A 20,758-nucleotide genomic window follows, 5' to 3' on the forward strand; every position below is an offset into this window, starting at 1 on the left:
CTTCTTCTACATGGGTATTAGATACCGGATGTGGTTCTCACATTTGTACTAATGTGCAGGGGCTGCAAAGGAGTAGAGGATTGGCTAAAGGTGAAGTCGACCTACGAGTGGGAAATGGAGCAAGAGTTGCCGCATTAGCTGTAGGAGTTTATAATTTGACTTTACCTTCTGGTTTAATAATACAGTTAGAGAACTGTTTTTATGTACCTGCCATTAGCAGGAATATTATTTCTGTTTCTTGTTTGGATAAACTTGGCTTTTCATTTACAATAAAGAACAATTGTTGCTCCATTTATTTAAATGATATTTTTTATGCCACAGCACAAATGAGTAATGGATTATATATTCTTGATCTTGAAATGCCAATATATAACATTGATACAAAAAGGATTAAACCTAATGAGTTAAATCCTACATACCTTTGGCACTGTCGTTTAGGCCATATAAATGAGAAACGCATTTCCAAGCTCCATAAAGATGGGCTCTTGGATTCATTTAATTATGAATCTTTTGAAACATGCAGATCTTGCTTATTGGGAAAAATGACAAAGACCCCATTCACTGGTAAAGGTGAAAGGGCAAGTGATCTTTTGGCCCTCATACATACTGATGTATGTGGACCATTGAACACACATGCTAGAGGAGGTTTTCAATACTTCATCACATTTACTGATGACTACAGTAGATATGGATATGTGTATCTAATGAAGCATAAATCCGAATCCTTTGAAAAGTTCAAAGAATTTAAAAATGAAGTACAAAACCAACTAGGAAAGAAAATCAAAATCCTTCGATCAGATCGAGGAGGTGAGTATTTAAGCCTAGAATTTGATGACCATCTAAAAGAGTGTGGGATCTTATCCCAACTCACTCCTCCTGGAACACCACAATGGAATGGTGTGTCTGAGAGAAGAAACCGAACCTTGTTGGACATGGTGCGGTCTATGATGAGTCACGCTGATCTTCCAAACTCCTTTTGGGGACACGCCCTATTAACAGCAGCTTATACACTTAACCGTGTTCCTTCTAAAACGGTTGAAAAGACACCATATGAGATATGGAGTGGCAAGAAACCACATATGTCTTACTTAAAGATTTGGGGTTGCGAAGTTTATGTAAAACGTCAAATTTCTACTAAACTTGAACCTAAATCTGACAAGTGCTTCTTTGTGGGATATCCAAAAGAAACAAAAGGATATCACTTCTACAATCCTTCTGAGGGCAAAGTGTTTGTCGCTCGAACAGGAGTATTCCTAGAAAAGGACTTTGTTTCCAAAGGAATCAGTGGGAGGAAAGTAGATCTTGAAGAAATTCACGATCCACAAAGTAGTGACACACCAATGGAGGAACAACAGCAGGATGCACAAGATGTTGTGACAGAAAATCCTGCTCATGTAACACAAGAACCACGTAGGTCCAACAGGATACGTCAAGAACCTGAAAGATATGGATATTTCATATCGGAACAAGGTGATGTATTACTCATGGATCAAGATGAGCCTGTGACTTACCAAGAGGCCATCACTGGCCCTGAATCTGAGAAGTGGCTTGAAGCCATGAAATCTGAAATGGATTCCATGTACACAAATCAAGTTTGGAACTTGGTGGAAGCTCCTGATGGGATTAAACCCATAGGATGCAAGTGGGTCTTCAAGAAGAAGACTGACATGGATGGAAAGGTACAGACCTACAAAGCGCGATTGGTTGCTAAAGGTTTCAAACAAATTCATGGGGTAGACTATGATGAAACATTTTCACCAGTTGCGATGATCAAATCCATTCGGATCTTACTTGCCATCGCTGCATACTATGATTATGAAATCTGGCAGATGGATGTAAAAACTGCCTTCCTTAATGGGAGTCTCCTTGAGGATGTGTATATGACACAACCTGAAGGCTTTTGCATTCCAGGAGAAGCCAAAAAGATATGCAAATTACAGCGATCAATCTACGGATTGAAGCAAGCTTCCAGAAGTTGGAATCTTCGTTTTGATGAAACTGTAAAACAGTACGGATTCATTCAAAATGAAGATGAGCCTTGTGTTTACAAGAAGGTTAGTGGGAGCATAGTCGCATTCCTAGTATTATATGTAGATGACATATTACTAATAGGAAACGACATCCCTACCTTGCAACAAATTAAAACTTGGTTAGGGAATTGCTTTTCTATGAAAGATCTGGGTGAAGCAGCCTATATATTAGGAATAAGAATCTATAGAGATAGATCACAAAAACTGCTTGGCCTGAGCCAGAGTACATACATAGATAAAGTGTTAAGACGCTTTAATATGCATGATTCCAAGAAAGGATTCATTCCTATGCAACATGGCCTATGTCTTTCAAAGACACAGTCTCCTTCATCTAAAGAAGAAAGAGACCGCATGAATAAGATCCCTTATGCATCGGCTATAGGATCTATCATGTATGCCATGATATGTACTCGACCAGATGTTTCATATGCCTTAAGCGCAACAAGCCGTTATCAGTCTGATCCTGGTGAGGCTCATTGGGTGGCTGTCAAGAACATCCTTAAATACTTAAGGAGGACTAAAGACTCATTCCTAATATATGGAGGCCAAGAAGAGCTAAATGTAATTGGTTACACTGATGCTAGCTTCCAAACAGATAGGGATGACTTTAGGTCGCAATCAGGCTATGTGTTTTGCATAAATGGTGGCGCTGTGAGCTGGAAGAGTTCAAAGCAAGATACAGTTGCTGATTCTACAACCGAAGCTGAGTACATCGCTGCATCAAATGCAGCAAAGGAAGCTGTTTGGATAAAGAAGTTCATTACTGAACTTGGCATATTCCCTAGTATTGTGGATCCCATTGAATTATTTTGTGACAACAATGGTGCAATCGCACAAGCTAAGGAACCTAGATCTCACCAAAAGTCCAAACACATACTCAGGCGCTATCATCTTATTCGAGAAATAATTGATAGAGGAGATGTGAAAATATGCAGAGTACCAACACTTGACAATGCTGCTGATCCACTTACAAAGCCTCTTGCTCAGCCGAAGCATGAGGGCCACACTAGGGGCATAGGTATTAGGAGTATGCCTGATTGGCTCTAGTGCTAGTGGGAGATTGTTGGTGTAAGCCCTAGAGGCCAATTACTTATAATTGGATAATAAATGTATTGAATAATTTACTTATCAAATAAAAGGCTTTTCTTTATTAATTTTATATATGTTAAAATGATAAAGTCCCTAGAATAGTCAGTTCACTTATGGAAGGTTAAGTATGACTTAATCGTGAGATTCCATTAAATATAAGAACACTATTCTTAAACATATCCATAGTCAAGTTTTATTGTGAAATGGGATAACGATAAAGCATAAAGACTATTATGTTGGTAGACTGATGATCATATCTCACTGATCATGGATAATGAGTTATCAAGTCTTCACATAGATATAAATGTTAAGGGTAACTTTATATCGGATTGACCCACCATGAGAATACTACATAGAGTGTTATGAAATGTCATAAGTTTTCTCATAGTGATAAAAGGTGTATTCCACCCTTCGACCTGAAACCACTATGTACCCTAGATGCAGGAGTGTAATACCTTGTTGTCATTCAAACGTTATCCGTAACTGGATAATTATAAAGATGGTTGATGGGTATCCCACGAATCATGCTGAGGGACATGAGTGACCTAGATGGAATTTGTCCCTCCTACATAACGGGAGATATGTCTATGGGCCCAATATTGAACTAGACAAGGATGACATACTATGCCTTGTGTTCAATATAGACATGAGGACAAAAGGGTAATTGTGCACAAGATATTTATCACGGAAAGGTTAGTCAGATCACGTGACATTCCTATGACTTGGGTAACAGTGATGTGTTGCTAGATACCGCTCACTGTTTATAATATTACGATTAATATTATTGCCAACGTCATAAGAACCTACAGGGTCACACACATAAGGACAGTTAAGAAGGAAAAAATAAGTAAGACTTATTGTGGGGGTGCAGTTAGTGAAAAACGGTTATTGGGCTTGAGAAGCCCAATTTCGTGTAAACTAAAGACCTCATAAGAAACTCTATAAATAGAGCCTTATGAGGTTCAGAAGTTACACTTTTTGAAACCCTAACTGAGTTTAGAAAAATTCTGAATTTCTCTAAACCCTAAACCGCACAAAATTCCCTCAGCCTTCATCCAAGAACAGCTAGCACTGTGAGATCGAAGGTTTCTGTTCGTGTGGACTAAGTGGAGGTGCTGCAAGTGCGGTGCTTGTGATCGATAAAGGCGGCCACAGATTTGTTCTTCAAAGGTAATATTCTAGACCTGATCATGCACATTCACAAGAATCCATTGATGGGAAATCTTAATTTTAAAATTCCGCTGCGTTTATAAAAGTGTTTTATGAAACGATTTCCCAACAGTTGAATCCATTGTGTTGAATCTGCAAAAAAGTGTTGAAACCATTGCAAGCATGTGTTGAATCTGATCTGGCGGAGAGAGATGATGAAAATATTAAACACAGTTGAAACCTGCTTCAGCAGCCACGTGGCGCGTTTTAATTTGGGCTGCCTGGCGCGTGCGCAACACGCGCGGACAATGCGGCTGCGGAAATGTTTCACGCGGAGAGAGAAGCCTCTTTGGATAAAAGGCAGCCACGTGGCTGCTGCTGATTGGTCCGGTGGATTTTTATCCTTTGAACTCAATTATCTCATTGCAAATTAATTTTTAATTTTTTTATTTTTTTACCAAAATTCGTGATTTTTTTTTCTCTACAAATATAGACTTGGTTCATTTCATTTGGACACAGAAAAAAAACCAATTTTTTCACTATCTTAATCTATTATTATCTTTCTAATTAGTCTTTCTTTTGAAGTTTTAATCTTTTTTTAGTGAAATGGATCCCAACAATTCTTCTAATTATCCCATCAATTCTCAAAATCCCAACAATTATCAAAACTCCAACAATTATCAAAACTCCAACAATTATCAAAATCCCAACAATTATAAAAATTCAAATCAATTTTTCAATCAACATCCTCAAAACACACCTAATTTTGGTTTAACACCAAATTTCAACCAATCATCCTTTGTTCCAAACTTTCATCCACATATTATGAAACTATGCTGAGAAATTCATCTCAAACACCCCCGTTTAATGGTTACATGCCGATGGTTAATGAAATTTTTTCGAGTGGTGGTACGACTAACTTTCCCGAATTTTCAACACAATTAACTATTGCTAATGAAGATTCAACTCCTAAGAGCAAGAAAAACCAGCAACCATCATGGAACACTGAACAAAATTTGGTGCTAATTTATGACAAAAAGCTCATCACGAATTGCAAGCAGATCTAGTGAAGCACATATGGACAAAATTTGGAATGTTTCAGGATTAAAGATGATTTGTTTCGTATTTGTGTGTTGTTTCGTATTTTAAGTTAATTTGCATCGTATTAATTACGTAACTTGTGTGTTGTATTGCATTTTAAGTTAATTTGTATCGTACTAATTACGTTATTTGTGTGATGTATTGCATTTTAAATTAAGAAAATAAAAAAATATTTAAATAAATTTTGTTAAGTGTATTATTTTAATTTAATTTTAATCGATAATTATAATTTTATTTAATCATAAAAACAAAAATTAAAATTTAAATAAGAATATGAAATAGAAAGTGGTGGGGTAGACAAAGTGGTGGGGTAGGGTGTTGAATAGAAAAACCATTGGAGAGGGTAAAAGTTGAATGTGTGTTGAATGATTAGGTGGAAGAAAGAGAAAATGATGTGGAGTGAAAAAGTGGGTGTTGAATGTAAAATGGAGTTGAGACCATTGTACATAGTCTAAATATCTCATTTTATTAATTTAATATATCATTTTGATACTATTATTAAATTAATTTTTATTTACTGGAATTTTATTTTCAATTTATTTTCATTTTAGTTGTATAAATTTATAAGTACATTGTACTCTTGTGTGCATTTTACCCGGGATCTGTTTGTCAAGACCAAAAATCTGATTTAGGATCTGCTTGAAAATACGAATAAACTAGCTTTTAACTTATAGCTTATAAACTCGTATAACTAAAAAAGATTTGTGTGATAACGGCCATTTCACCAAGAGTTTATAGATTATAGTTTATTTTACAAGTTTATAGCTTATTTTTCAACGTTATTTAAATTAGTTTACGAACTTTCTACCGTATTTACCCTTGATATTTTATCTGAAATCCAATTTTACCTTTTATAATTTATTATCATTTAAAACAATTTAAAATAAATAAATGTAAAAATGCTAGAGCTAATCAATTGATACCAATTCAGATTTTCACCCTGATACTATTGCGTACCACATTTTTCAACACAAACGCCTATCTTATTTTGTTTTTCTTTTACATGATTTTATATTTATCATACATATCATCTTCCATCAAAATCATTTTTTAATTTATATATTATTTTAAATTTAATTTTATATGTCAAAATATTATTTTAATGTATATTTCTCGTTAAAGTGTACATATACAATAACAAAGGTGGGGAAAAAAATCTGAAAATTGAACTTAAAAATAGAGAAGGTTGAAACACAGATAAGAAAAAGTCTCATTGTGCGTAAATATCTCATTTTATTAATTTAATATATTTGTTTTTATACTATTATTAAATTAATTTTTTTTTACTGTAATTTTATTTTCAATTTATTTTTATTTTAGTTGTATAATTTTTTTTCTCTTTTAAATACTATTGTTTAGCAAATTTTTTGGCAAAAAAAATACATTTATATTATACATACAAGTTTCTCACGCGCCCTATCTTTTGTCATCCGTTACCTACAAGTTTCTCATGTGACCTATTTTTACTCATCCGCGACATACGAATTTCTCGCGTGCCTTATTTTTACTCATCCGCTACCTAAGAATTTCTCGCACCCCATATTTTTACTCATCTGCTACTTTCGAGTTTCTCGCGTGCCCACAACATTTTTTTGGTACATTATAAAACAACACTTTAATTCATAATAAACCTATATTTAAATTACTTGCTAAGTTTTGTAATATTAAATAGTATATAATTAAACATAATAATATTTATTTAAAAAAACATAACAATAATTAATAATAAAATATTGTAAAAGAAAAACAAAATAAGAGAGGAGTGGGGCGGCTTGCGTTGGAAAATGTGGTACGCAATAGTATTAGGGTAAAAATCTGAATTGGTATCAATTGGTTAGCTCTAGCATTTTTACATTTATTTATTTTAAATTGTTTTAAATGATAATAAATTATAAAAGGTAAAATTGGATTTTAGATAAAATATCAAGGGTAATTACGGTAGAAACAATAATAAGCTATAAGTTCATAAGCTAACTCAAATAACTTTGAAAAATTAGCTATAAACTCGTAAAATAAGCTATATAAGCTGTAAACTCTTGGTTAAATGACCGTTATCACACTAAACTTTTTTAGTTGTATGAGTTTATAAGCTATAAGCTAAAAGCTAGTTTATTGGTCTTTCCAAACAGATGTTAAATCAGATTTTTTATCTTGACAAATAGATCCTGAGTAAAATGCACACAAGAGTACAATGTACTTGCAAAATTATACAACTAAAATGAAAATAAATTAAAAATAAAATTCCAGTAAATAAAAAATAATTTAATAATAGTATAGAAATGATATATGAAATTAATAAAATGAGATATTTAGTACAATGAGACTTCATCTTATTTGTGTTTCATCTCTCAACACCTTCTCTATTTCTAAGTTCGATTTGTAGTTTTTTTTTCACCTTTGTTATTGTGCATGTACACTTCGACGTGAAATATATATTATATTAAAATAAAATTTTGGCACATAAAAATAATTTAATAATAACATATAATTAATTTAATAATAATATATAAATTAAAAATTGATTTTAATGAAAAATGATAAAATAGCCTATTATATACCTTTATAATCTAAAGGTTAACATTTGTTTCCCACCATGGGAGACCGACCCGCCTTTACCATGCTAGAATGAGCCTTAAAAAACAAGCCTACAACTATGTGAGGAGTAACCATTTAGTTTATGATTATTATGCTAAACAGTTACAAAGTCTCGAATGTCGAGATTTACCTCTAAACTAACTCTACTACCACTATTTTAAAAAAAAGGCTTAATTAGTTAATTGGTCCCTTAAAGATATTTTAGGTTTCACAATGGTCCCTTAAAGAAAAAAAGGTCTGGATTGGTCCCTTAAAGAAAAAAAGGCACATATTGGTCCCTTAAAGACATATATGTTTGTCATATTGGTCATTTCCGTTAAATTTTAACTCCAAATATAACAAAAAAATTCAAATGGTTAAAATTTTAAAAATTAATAAGGTTTTTGGTGAACCACTTACACTTAATGACATCCACAATTCAATCAACTAAACTAACGTTTTTTTGTAAAAAATTGACAAAAAGGACCAATTGAGAAACAAATGTGTCTTTAAGGGACCAATTCGAACCTTTTTTTCTTTAAGGGACCATTGTGAAACATAAAATATCTTTAAGGAACCAAAAGACTAATTAAGCCTTAAAAAAAAAAACATTCATTTGCGTGTATGGTTTCTTTTAGGGGTGTTTGTGTTGCGATTTGGTTCGATTTTGACCATAAAAATGATTCTAACCGCAAGATAAAAATGCATGCCGTTAGTTTGGTTGAATTTTAAAAAGTCATCCAAACCAAACCAATGCGGTTAGGGTTGGTTCGGTTTGTGTGGTTTATCACGATATAAAAATTATGACAATATTTTCAACTTGTTACAAAATAAACATGAAATTTTAATTTATGTTATTGTTTACTATAATATAATATGCATATACATAATAACTTACTTTTAATACCAACAATATAGTTCTCGATCACGTGAAATGATATGTTTTGACAACCTATCGTTTTATGGACTCAATTTTGGTTGATTGTTAATAGTTTATAGAGCTAAGTTAAGTATTGCGGTTTGGTTTTGTTTGATTTGGTTTTCTGAAATGAAAACCGCAAACCAAACCAAACCGTGCGTTTGAAAGAAAAATGATCAGTGCGGTTAAAACTAAATGCGGATTTTTGCGGTTTCAGTTTGTATTGGTTCGGTTTGTGATTTTACTTTTGGATTGGTTCGGATACGATCACCCCTAATTTTTCCATAAGAATGAATAAAATTAATAGATAATTTACTTAGTAGAATTGGAATACATTTTATTAAAACCGTTGATATTATTCATGCATATTAGAGCATAATGACTTCAGATTAGCGAATGAATGCGGCCACCTCGAATGGCATGAGCCGCATGAAAGGAGACATGCACGTACGATTTTTAGGGGTTTAAGATCGAAAGACCGGTCGACGCCCACCAAACTAGAGAATGATATATACACATTGTAAATCATTTTTAAGTCATTATTTATATTTCTTTTTATATAACTATTTTAGGGGCTTCTTTATCATGTGCAAAAAAAAAAATTTACCACCAGTATCCGGCCGATTGAACCGCCTAATCTGGTTCGGGGTTAGTTCTAGCATCAAGTGGTTCCATCCTCCATCAAATCGCAGTTGCGGGGATCAAACGGTGGTCCTCCCTACCAAAATCCAACACCGATCACCACTGAACCAACTAACGATTGATTATCATGTGCAAATTTATACATGTTAAGAAGTTTTTTTTTTTTTTGGATACAACATGTTAAGAAGTTTAAAATAATAAATTTGTATTAGAATTTGTGCATTTTATATTAAATATATAACTTTTTAATAAATAATTGTTGTTTTTAATAAAAAAAAGTTATTACTTTTGGTTATTTTAACAGCTACAATATTGCAACCAACCATAAAAAGCTTCAATTGACACTAATGTATTTTGACACCCACATCCTATCCCTCCATTTCAATTTAATCAAAGTCTTACGATCTTTCACTTAAATGTTCACATGCTTCTCTTCCTTAATTTCAACAACGTTTTGATTTTTGCTCAAAATTTCTCATTTACAAATAGTGAATCATTGGAACCACATTCCTATTTTTTTTCAGGCACATTCCCTATTACCTCGCCATCATATATAAATGAGGTAAAGTCTAGTGTAAACGGCTATATTTTTAAAACATGACAAATTAAGGTTTGAACTCTGACTGAAAGAGGTACGCTCATTTAGTATCCTACATGTCTCAAACAGGATTGCTTCCAATGAAGAGTTAACTATTACAAAAAAGAAAGAAAAAAAAACCTCATGGCTCTGATCTTTATCTCACTTAACATATTCTAAATGCATCAAAGCAGAGTACAGCATGCGGATAAAATGTCTTAATCCGTCAAAAACCTATTCAACCAAGCCATTGAAGTATAAACAATAAAAACCGCATATAAAAAAAACAGAATTTGTAGTGATATGTCATGCAGCATTCGGCCTCACTGCACGCAATCCAAGAGTGAGACTAAGGTACTTTAGGAAGTACAAGGAAAATAAAAAAAAAAAGAATTTTCTTTTAAACATGTTAAAAGGAAACAGTTAGAAATCCCATGGTTCTAAGAAACAGACCCGTGAAAAGACTAGTCTTTGGTTACATGTAAGGGAAACCGTGAATTCAACCATATAAATCACGCCATGGCTCCTTGATCTCCTTTGATGTCTTTTTTGGATTCCATATCACTCTGTCTTCTGAAAACTGCAGACCTGTACTGCTAGCCAAAATCTCGCCTATTTCACAAATTGCCTAGTAACCTCAAAAAATTAGCTATGGAATTTACGCCCATTGACGTGATTTAAAAGTGGTAGGGGAAATGAATACCTCATGCAGTTTGGTAGCTTTACTGTTCAAATATTGACTAGTTTGTCCAATTAGAAAGAAGGTTGGTAACTTCATTACACAAACAAAGTGACGAAAACATGCAAAATTTTCGTGCTGAATTCGCAATGTAGACGGTGGTTCCTGGGTTTTCTTGAGTAAGGTCTGCATTATGTCAGTGATTTGACCAAGCTGTATGCCATAAGTTAAGGCTACACTTTCATCTGATCTTAGGGATTTACTTTGGCCTTTAACTTCGGATGATTCCACCAAAAAAGGCACCAAAAGTGTAGGTAATGTAGATGGATTGCCTCCAACAATTTTATTGAGGACCTCATTAAGAGCACATGCTAGTACTGGTGGCTCATAGTGTTGCATAATCACGATTGATACCTGAATATGAAGAGTTAACAAAATCAGCTGTATATCTAGAAGTAAAATTATGACATGATAACAAATTTTCTAGGAAATCTTTTGAGGCTTAAGTTTAACAATGAATTTCTTTTAAAATCATAGGAATTAAAATCGATATGAAAGTGTCACCAGTAAGATTACTTGGACACTGGTTAAGAAATCATAATTAGGAAGTTCTTGTTGAAAATTGTAGCTTTTAAAATTATGAATGCATTGAATGCTACGATTCTTGATAAAACTTTCTACAAATGAGTATCAAGAAAATCAAGGTAATCAAAACCGGACCGGTCATCGAACCGGCATGATCACTGGTTCAAGGTTCAACCGGTCGAACCAGGGTTCAACCAGGTCGGACCATTTTTAATTAATTATATTTTTTATCATTATAAAATAATATTAAAGAATTTTTTTAATAATATTCATAATTTTATACTATTAAAATCATATTAATTTCACATTATTACTAGTAATAATCATAAAAAAAATATAACAAAAAATGTAAGGGTTAATAAGTAGTTATCAAGAAACAAAAATGTGTAAAAAACAAATTTATCACATAAACTCACAGTTGAAGTTTATCTATTTAAGAGTAATAAAAAATCATCATGGACTTATTATTTTAGGAACCCAATCCATCACTATTAAACCCTAAATTATAGTGTAACTCTAAAGTGAATGGATGCTAATCAAAGCACAGCCACCCATAAATTTTTTCATCTTCAGATCTGCTCTTAATCATCATTTCCATCTCCCATCTATTTCCTTTTTCCATCCTTCTCTTGCATATGACTTCTAGGGAAACATAAACAAAATGAACTTTCCTTCCCTTTCTTTCTCCAAATCTTTGTAAATCTTCTACAATTCTAATTCAAACTGGATCTTAATTTCAACATGAATTTTTCCAAGTTCAACAAATGGGTATTTCACCTCTCTCTGATCAATTTTGCTGTGTATCAGAACAAGTAAAACACTTCCAATTCTTTCTTTTCCTTTCTTCTTCCTGTCAAAGTCGCTTTTTTTTTTTTTTTTTCAATTGAAACATTTGGATCTGGACGCAAAAGAAAAAAACCCGCCAGAACCGCAAAACCGTCAGACCCGGCCGGTTCACCGGTTTTTTCCGGTTCCGCGCCGGTTCGAACGTTTTTTTCCGGTTCCTTTGCTCCCAGGTTTTTAGGCCTGACCGGACCGGATTGTTCCCCGGTTCACGGCTGGACCGGTTTGACCGGCCGGTCCGGTTTTGACAACCTTGAAGAAAATTGTTCCATTTCTATGGTTATCCTTTTGATTCCACCACCAATGTAAGGAGCATTGTTCCATTTCATCTTTATTTTCTTCTATCTATGAAGTGTATAGAGATTACGATCTCTGTTAGTATCTATGTTGTCAAAGCGGAAAATTGACGCGACGCGGACAACCCAAAATTGACGCGACGCAGTAATGCGGAGAATCGCGGGCGCTATTTAAGTGACGTGACGCGGACAATAAAAATAAAAATTCCATAATAAATATCAAACTATCAATTAATCATCAAAATACATATACTAATAAAATTAGCATAATAATTAAAATACCAATCATCCAAATCCAAATACTTACTACACACAATAGTAGTATTCCAAAATCCAAAATACCAATAAAAGATAAGTCTTAAACAAAACATAAAATTCAAGGAAAGTAAGAAACAAACAAAAACTTAAGTACTTAGTTCTAAACATTAAAATGAAACAGAGAAGCAGAGAAAGAAGAACGATGAAATTTTACGTGTCTTTGTTTGTCTCCAAACACAAAACGGCGATGGGGAATGGAGAGAAAGAGGCGTAACAACAAGATAAAGAATTAGGGTTTAACAAAATTTCACAATTATTCTCTAAAATGTTTAAAAATTAAGGGCAAAATCGTTGTTTTGTTGTTCAATTAAAAGCGGTGATACGAAACTGCTACTCCCGCGAATCGCGACGCGCTATAGCGCCCGCTTCACATAAATATCGCCTGCTACACCCCGGATGGCCGTAGCGCCTTGGGCTGACTCGGTGACCTCCATTTTGTCGCGTCGCGCTGCTGTAGCGGTTGTAGCGGCCGCTATTGACAACAGAGGTTAGTATCACTGTTACATCATTAGATTCCAGTTCCTTTCTATTTTATTTTCTAGTTCCTATCAAATTGGTATTAAAGCTTTGATCCGAGGAGCATCTAGTATCTAATTTTTTTTGGAAGGATGATAAATGAGAAGATTGGAATTTGAGAGTAAGGAGCAATCTGAAAAAATCAATTCCAAACTTTAACGAGAGGGAGGCCTATTAGTGGCTGATCTAGCTTGATCATTATTTTGAGGAAACTAGGAGTACTTGAGGAGATGAAACTATGTTTTCTATGAGGAGAGAAGCTTGGGTATGATGGTCTTAATGGAAGCAAGACCATCCATCTGATGAGAACCTGGAAAACTTTTGAGAAGACATTCATCCAGAAGTTCCAAACAGTTTTATGGGCTCGCCTTCAAGATTCAGAAGATGAGAAGCAAGATTATGTATGCCACAATGAGGTTCAAAGGGAGAAGCCAGGTAAAGGTAAATGTCTGAAAAAAGAATGAGCAAGAACATGGTAAATTCAGAATTTTGGAGAAGAACCAAGATGAAGCAACAGTATAGAGCCCCACATAAAAGGGTTATTCCGATGGAGGAGTAAAAAACTATGGTGTGCATAATGGCACTGAAACAGAGACAATGTCAAAAAGGGAAGCAACGGCATCAGCCGGGAGGGGCGGTTCTTGAGTGGATCGGACGACACATGGCTAAGAGGAACAATATTCAAAAGATGGTTTGCAAGGTGGGGCATTTGGAGTGAGTACAAGAAAACAAAAAGCAAAGGAGCAATCAATAATATATAGTATCAATTTATTTACATGATTTCAACAACATCTGGCAAATTGACTGACGTGATAAATCAAAAGGTTCAAATCTGGCCGGCCTCCTTCCTATTTGGGTTTTGTTCTGGACTGGGCCTAGAAGCCCAAATACCAGGGGGATCACGAGCATATGCTGTCGAGCACGCCTCAACACAAGCCTGCTCCTATGTTGTGCTCGACATATTAATGGTCATAATGCCTACACGCATTGTAACGGCCGATAGCCGGAATGATGAGCATTAACTGCTCATCAAGGCTTTCCAGCCGTTTTCCGGCAGCCACTTGATGACCATTAATGTCATCAAGGGCCTTGGCCCAGCGCTGGGGGCTATATATATATTCAACTCCTTGCCATTTCTCAAGGTACGTGTTATTAGCACAGAAAACCTTACTCCACACTTGACTGACTTGAGCGCGGTCGCCCATTCTGATCAGGTAAGATCAGGTTTAATCTTAATCTATAGCACCCCCTTCCTCCCTCCCTACCTACCTACCTACCTACCTATCTACCGCAATATTTTCAAAGTTGTAAGTAAACACACAAAAGAGGGTAGGTTCAACACTACTGAAAAATCCAATAACTATTATTTATTTTAAGCCAAATTGACATGATAAAACATGAGAGAACAATAGTAAGTAATTGAGAAGAAAAATGAGGACCTTGTAAATGCCATGATTATCAACATAGTGAATTACGTTCCCTGATGCTTTATGGTCCTTGATTCCATAACTCTCTAAAGAGAGTTCAAACGAGTCCTCTCTGAAACCAAAACAAAACGAAAAAGGAACAACAATCGATTGGTATTGATATACAAAATAAAATAAAGAAGAAGAAGAAGAAGAAGAAGAAGAAGAAGAAGAAGAAGAAGAAGAAGAAGAAGAAGAAGAAGAAGAAGAAGAAGAAGAAGAAGAAGACTCACTGGCGGGTGAAGGAGGAAGAAGGGTTAGGGTAAAGAGCTTCTGAGATAGCAGAGGCAAAACCCTCTGAATCTCTGAACATAAACACTGTGATTGGAGCTAACTTCATTTCGGTCTCGTCTTATCTGTTCTGTTTGTTCGCTCCTTTGTTTTCCGATTTCACTCTACTCATCGACCGGAGTTTATCCATCGCTTAATTTCACTCGTCTAAAAAGGCTAATTGCAGTTTAAGTCCCACTATTTTCACCATTTTACAGAGTTGGTCACCTACTATCATATTTTTTAACTATAAATTTGTAATATAATTAATATGTTTTAAACGATTTGGTTAACATTTTCCTAATAGGGTCATGTTAACATGTCCATCAAGGGCACATGTTAAGATATCTAAAAATAGAAATTTACATTTAATAACATAAAAGAATTTAATGTTTAAATATATGATTGATGATGAGAAAATATCAAGATTAGCGAAATTCTAAGAAAATTACTTTATAAACTTAATTTAAAACATGTTGCATCAACATATTTTAGACAAAATAATTGGCAGAGGGACCAAAACTGTCAAATTTTAAAGCAAGTTTTAAAATAGGGGGACCAATTCTACAAAATAGTGAAAATAATCCTCTAAAAAATAAATAAGATATTTTTAAAACTAACCTAAGCAACACTATGTTAATATTTTCACTACATAAGCAATACTCTCTTTTAAACATTTTACCTAATAAATTTAATTTATATACATTGTCGGTACATTGTTGGTGTAAAAATATTTTACTCATGCATTTAATAATATATTGACACATCATCTAATGTGTTTTAAAACACATGACATGTTACATTCATTAAATGATGTGACGAGGCATTACTTGATGTATGTGTAAAATAATTTTACACTCATAGTGCACAATAATTAAACTCTTATCTAATACTCGAGAGGATTTCGAAGGACGTTCAAGAGAAGCGACCACACAAGACATCAAAATTTTAGGAGCACCGGTTTTTTGTACTTAGTGGGTGTATGTGCGTGAGTGCAATCGTGTGTGCGTCTGTGTGTAATAAAATTTAAAATAAATATTAAATATAACTAAATTTTAAAATAGACTTAGATTTTTATGATCTTGACAGTGAAATTAATTTGAAGAATGAAAAGTTATTAGAGAGATTCTAACAATTGAAAGTATAATCTTTAATTTTTCTTTCACATTATATATTTATAGTTATATGACTTATAAAAAAATAAGGCACCAAAATTATAACTTGCATATGACACCAAAAATACAGGACGACCTTGATCAAAGCATGTAGTCATATATATGGTTAAGTGGAGGTATTTTTTAATAACTTTCTCATATTTTTTATCTTTTAGGGTGTGTTTGGTAGGAGAGAAAAAGGAAAGAGAGAAATAAAAACATGAAAACTAATGCATGTACTTGAACTAATACATGCATTGGGTTCTGTGTTTTTATTTCTCTCTTCCTTTTTTCTCTCCTACCAAACACCAAAATTTTAGGGGCACTAGTTTTTTTTACTTATTGCGTGTATGTGTGTGCGTGTGTGCGTCCGTGTGTGTTAAAATAAAAACATATTAATTATTATAACTAAATTTTAAAATAAACGTAGACTCTTATCATCTTGACGGTGAAATCAATTTAAAGAATGAAAAGTTATCCGAGAGATTCTAACAATTTAAAGTATAATATTGTGTGTCTGTATCAGGCCTAGGGTTGTACTAGTTTGAGTCCTTTTATTGTGTTTTCAAGTGTGCTCGTCTGTTTTGTCTGCTTAATTATTGTTTGCCAATTTTTTATTTTGATGTTTTATTGCTTACAATAGGGAATGAAGGGAGTAATTATATATAATAAGAAAACTTGTGTATGACGAATAAGTACTAATATTTGTTCTCACATTTGCAGATTGGCAATCTTCTTATGGAGTTTACCACGAATTACAATTCTAGGGATGAATTTTCATGGTCCCATGTGAAGGAAAATCGTATTTAAAACAGAGTGTAAAACGCAGCGGAAATTAAAATTTTCCTTCGATGGATCCTTGCGAATTGACATGATCAAGGTTTCGGTTATTACCTTTGAAGAACAATTCCTCGATTCTGAATTGATCACAAGCACCGCACGATCGCAGCACCTCTAGCTGGTCCACACGAATAGTTTCCGTTCACCTCTTAGTGCTAGCTGCAAGACGACGGTAGAGGGAGATTAGGGTTTTAGAGAATTTTAGGGTTTCTCTAAAATTAGGATTATGTGTAACAACCAGACTGAATTGCATAAGGCTCTATTTATAGAGCTTCTTATGTTGTCTTCAGGCCAAAGCGGTTATTGGACTTCGCAAGCCCAATAACCTACTGTTACTAATCGCACCCCACTAATAAGTCATACTTATTTCTCCCGTCATTAACTGTCCTTATGTGTGTGACCCTGTAGGTTCCTATGACGTTGGCAATAATATTAATCTCAATATTATAAACAGTGAGCGGTATCTAGCAACACATCACTGCTACCCAAGTCACAAGAATGTCACGTGATCTGACAAACCTTTCCGTGATAAATATCTTGTGTATAATTACCCTTTTACCCTTATGTCTATATTGAACGCAAGGCATAGTATGTCACCCTTGCTAAGTTCAATATTGGGCCCATAGACATATCTCCTGTTATGTAGGAGGGGCAAATTCCATCTACGTCACTCATGTCCCTCAGCATGATTCGTGGAATACCCATCAACCAACTTTATAGTCATCCTGTTACGGATAACGTTTGAATGGCAACAAGGTAATACACTCCTACATCTAGGGTACATAGTGATTTCAGGTCGAAGGGTGGAATACACCACTTATCACTATGAGAATATCTTACGACATTTCATAACACACTATGTAGTATTCTCACGGTGGGTCAATCCGATACAAATGTTACCCTTAACATTTATATCTATGTGAAGACTTGATAACTCTTTATCTATGATCCGTGAGATGTGACCATCAGTCTACCAACACAATAGCCTCTATGCTTTAATGTTATCCCATTTCACTTTAAAGCTTGACTACGGATGCTTCAAGAATAGTGTTCTTATGTTTAATGGATTCTCACGATTAAGTCATACTTAACGTTCCACTTAATGAACTAACTATTCTAGGGACTTTATTACTTTAACACATAAACATAATAAAGAAGAGCCTTTATTTAATAAATGAATTATTCAATACAAGTATCATGCAATCATAAATAATTGGCCTCTAGGGCTTACACCAACAATGTCCCACTAGCACTAGAGCCAATCAGGCATACTCCTAATACCTATGCTCCTAGTATGGCCATCATGCTTCGGCTGAGCAAGAGGTTTTGTATTCACATCTCCTCTATCAATTATTTCTCGAATAAGATGATAGCGCCTGAGTATATGTTTGGACTTTTGGTGAGATCTAGGCTCCTTAGCTTGTGCGATTGCGCCATTGTTATCACAAAACAGATCAATGGGATCCACAATGCTAAGGAATATGCCAAGTTCAGTAATGAACTTCTTTATCCAAACAGCTTCCTTTGCTGCATTTGATGCGGCAATGTACTCAACTTCCGTTGTAGAATCAGCAATTGTATCTTGCTTTGAACTCTTCCAGCTCACAGCGCCACCATTTATGCAAAACACAAAGCCAGACTGCGATCTAAAATCATCCCTATCTGTCTGGAAGCTAGCATCAGTGTAACCAATTACATTTAGCTCTTCTTGACCTCCATATATTAGGAATGAGTCCTTAGTCCTTCTTAGGTACTTAAGGATATTCTTGACAGCTACCCAATGAGCCTCACCAGGATCAGACTGATATCGACTCGTTGCGCTTAAGGCATATAAAACATCTGGACGAGTACAAATCATGGCATACATGATAGATCCTATAGCTGATGCATAAGGAATCTTACTCATGCGATCCCTTTCTTCCTTAGACGAAGGGGATTGTGTTTTCGAAAGACACAAGCCATGCTGCATAGGAATGAATCCTTTCTTGGAATCATGCTTATTAAAGCGTCTCAGCACTTTATCTATGTATGTACTCTGACTTAAGCCAAGCAGTTTCTGAGATCTATCTCTATAGATTCGTATTCCTAATATATAGGCTGCTTCACCCAGATCTTTCATAGAAAAGCAATTCCCTAACCAAGTTTTAACTTGCTGCAATGTAGGGATGTCGTTTCCTATAAGTAATATGTCATCTACATACAATACTAGGAACACGACTATGCTCCCACTAACCTTCTTGTAAACACAAGGTTCATCTTCATTCTTGATGAATCCAAACTGTTTCACAGTTTCATCAAAACGAAGATTCCAACTTCTGGAAGCTTGCTTCAATCCGTAGATTGATCGCTGTAATTTGCATATCTTTTTGGCTTCACCTGGAATGCAAAAACCTTCAGGTTGTGTCATGTACACATCCTCAAGGAGACTCCCATTAAGGAAGGCAGTTTTTACATCCATCTGCCAAATTTCATAATCATAGTATGCGGCGATGGCAAGTAAGACCCGAATGGATTTAATCATCGCAATTGGTGAAAAGGTTTCATCATAGTCTAAGCCATGAATTTGTTTGAAGACCCATTTGCATCCTATGGGCTTGACCCCATCAGGAGCTTCCACCAAGTTCCAAACTTGGTTTGTGTACATGGAATCCATTTCAGATTTCATGGCTTCAAGCCACTTCTCAGATTCAGGGCCAGTAATGGCCTCTTGGTAAGTCACAGGCTCATCTTGATCCATGAGTAATACATCACCTTGTTCCGATATGAGATATCCATATCTTTCAGGTTCTTGACGTATCCTGTTGGACCTACGTGGTTCTTTTGTTACATGAGCAGGATTCTCTGTCACAACATCTTGTGCATCCTACTCTTGTTCCTCCATTGGTGTGTCATTACTTTGTGGATCGTGAATTTCTTCAAGATCTACTTTCCTCCCACTAATTCCTTTGGAAACAAAGTCCTTTTCTAGGAATACTCTTGTTCGAGCGACAAACACTTTGCCCTTAGAAGGATTGTAGAAGTGATATCCTTTCGTCTCTTTTGGATATCCCACAAAGAAGCACTTGTCAGATTTAGGTTCAAGTTTAGTAGAAATTTGACGTTTTACATAAACTTCGCAACCCCAAATCTTTAAGTAAGACATATGTGGTTTCTTGCCACTCCATATCTCATATGGTGTCTTTTCAACCGTTTTAGAAGGAACACGGTTAAGTGTATAAGCTGCTGTTAATAGAGCATGTCCCCAAAAGGAGTTTGGAAGTTCAGCGTGACTCATCATTGATCGTACCATGTCCAAAAGGGTTCGATTTCTTCTCTCAGATACACCATTCCATTGTGGTGTTCCAGGAGGAGTGAGTTGGGATAGGATCCCACACTCTTTTAGATGGTCATGAATTTCTAGGCTTAAATACTCACCTCCTCGATCTGATCGAAGGGTTTTGATTTTCTTTCCTAGTTGGTTTTGTACTTCATTTTTAAATTCTTTGAACTTTTCAAAGGATTCGGATTTATGCTTTATTAGATACACATATCCATATCTACTGTAGTCATCAGTAAATGTGATGAAGTATTGAAAACCTCCTCTAGCATGTGTGTTCAATGGTCCACATACATCAGTATGTATGAGAGCCAAGAGATCACTTGCCCTTTCACCTTTACCAGTGAATGGGGTCTTTGTCATTTTTCCCAATAAGCAAGATCTGCATGTTTCA

At 34.8% G+C, this 20,758-nt stretch overlaps 1 protein-coding gene across 1 annotated transcript; it reads right to left on the reverse strand.

Moving 5' to 3' along the window:
- Window positions 1-10,209: 10,209 nt before the first annotated feature.
- Window positions 10,210-15,204, reverse strand: LOC123887565. Its single transcript, XM_045936895.1, has 4 exons — window positions 15,018-15,204; window positions 14,758-14,857; window positions 10,785-11,174; window positions 10,210-10,709 (listed from the first exon to the last, which is right to left on the reverse strand). The coding sequence occupies exons 1-4, from the start codon at window positions 15,122-15,124 to the stop codon at window positions 10,581-10,583; spliced, it is 726 nt and encodes a 241-aa protein (XP_045792851.1). The 5' UTR covers window positions 15,125-15,204; the 3' UTR covers window positions 10,210-10,580.
- Between the last annotated feature and the right edge of the window lie 5,554 nt (window positions 15,205-20,758).

Source organism: Trifolium pratense, linkage group LG5, assembly GCF_020283565.1.
Source record: "Trifolium pratense cultivar HEN17-A07 linkage group LG5, ARS_RC_1.1, whole genome shotgun sequence".
Lineage (NCBI taxonomy): Eukaryota > Viridiplantae > Streptophyta > Magnoliopsida > Fabales > Fabaceae > Trifolium > Trifolium pratense.

What these genes read in the sequence shown, in the direction of transcription:
- LOC123887565 (XM_045936895.1), bottom strand. Translation starts at nt 15,124, where the DNA reads ATGAAGTTAGCTCCAATCACAGTGTTTATGTTCAGAGATTCAGAGGGT. An exon ending in TCTTCCTCCTTCACCCGCCA is followed by an intron (nt 14,858 to 15,017) that starts GTGAGTCTTCTT and finishes TTTTGGTTTCAG; the next exon opens with AGAGGACTCGTTTGAACTCT. An exon ending in AAGCTACCAAACTGCATGAG is followed by an intron (nt 10,710 to 10,784) that starts GTATTCATTTCC and finishes TGAGGTTACTAG; the next exon opens with GCAATTTGTGAAATAGGCGA.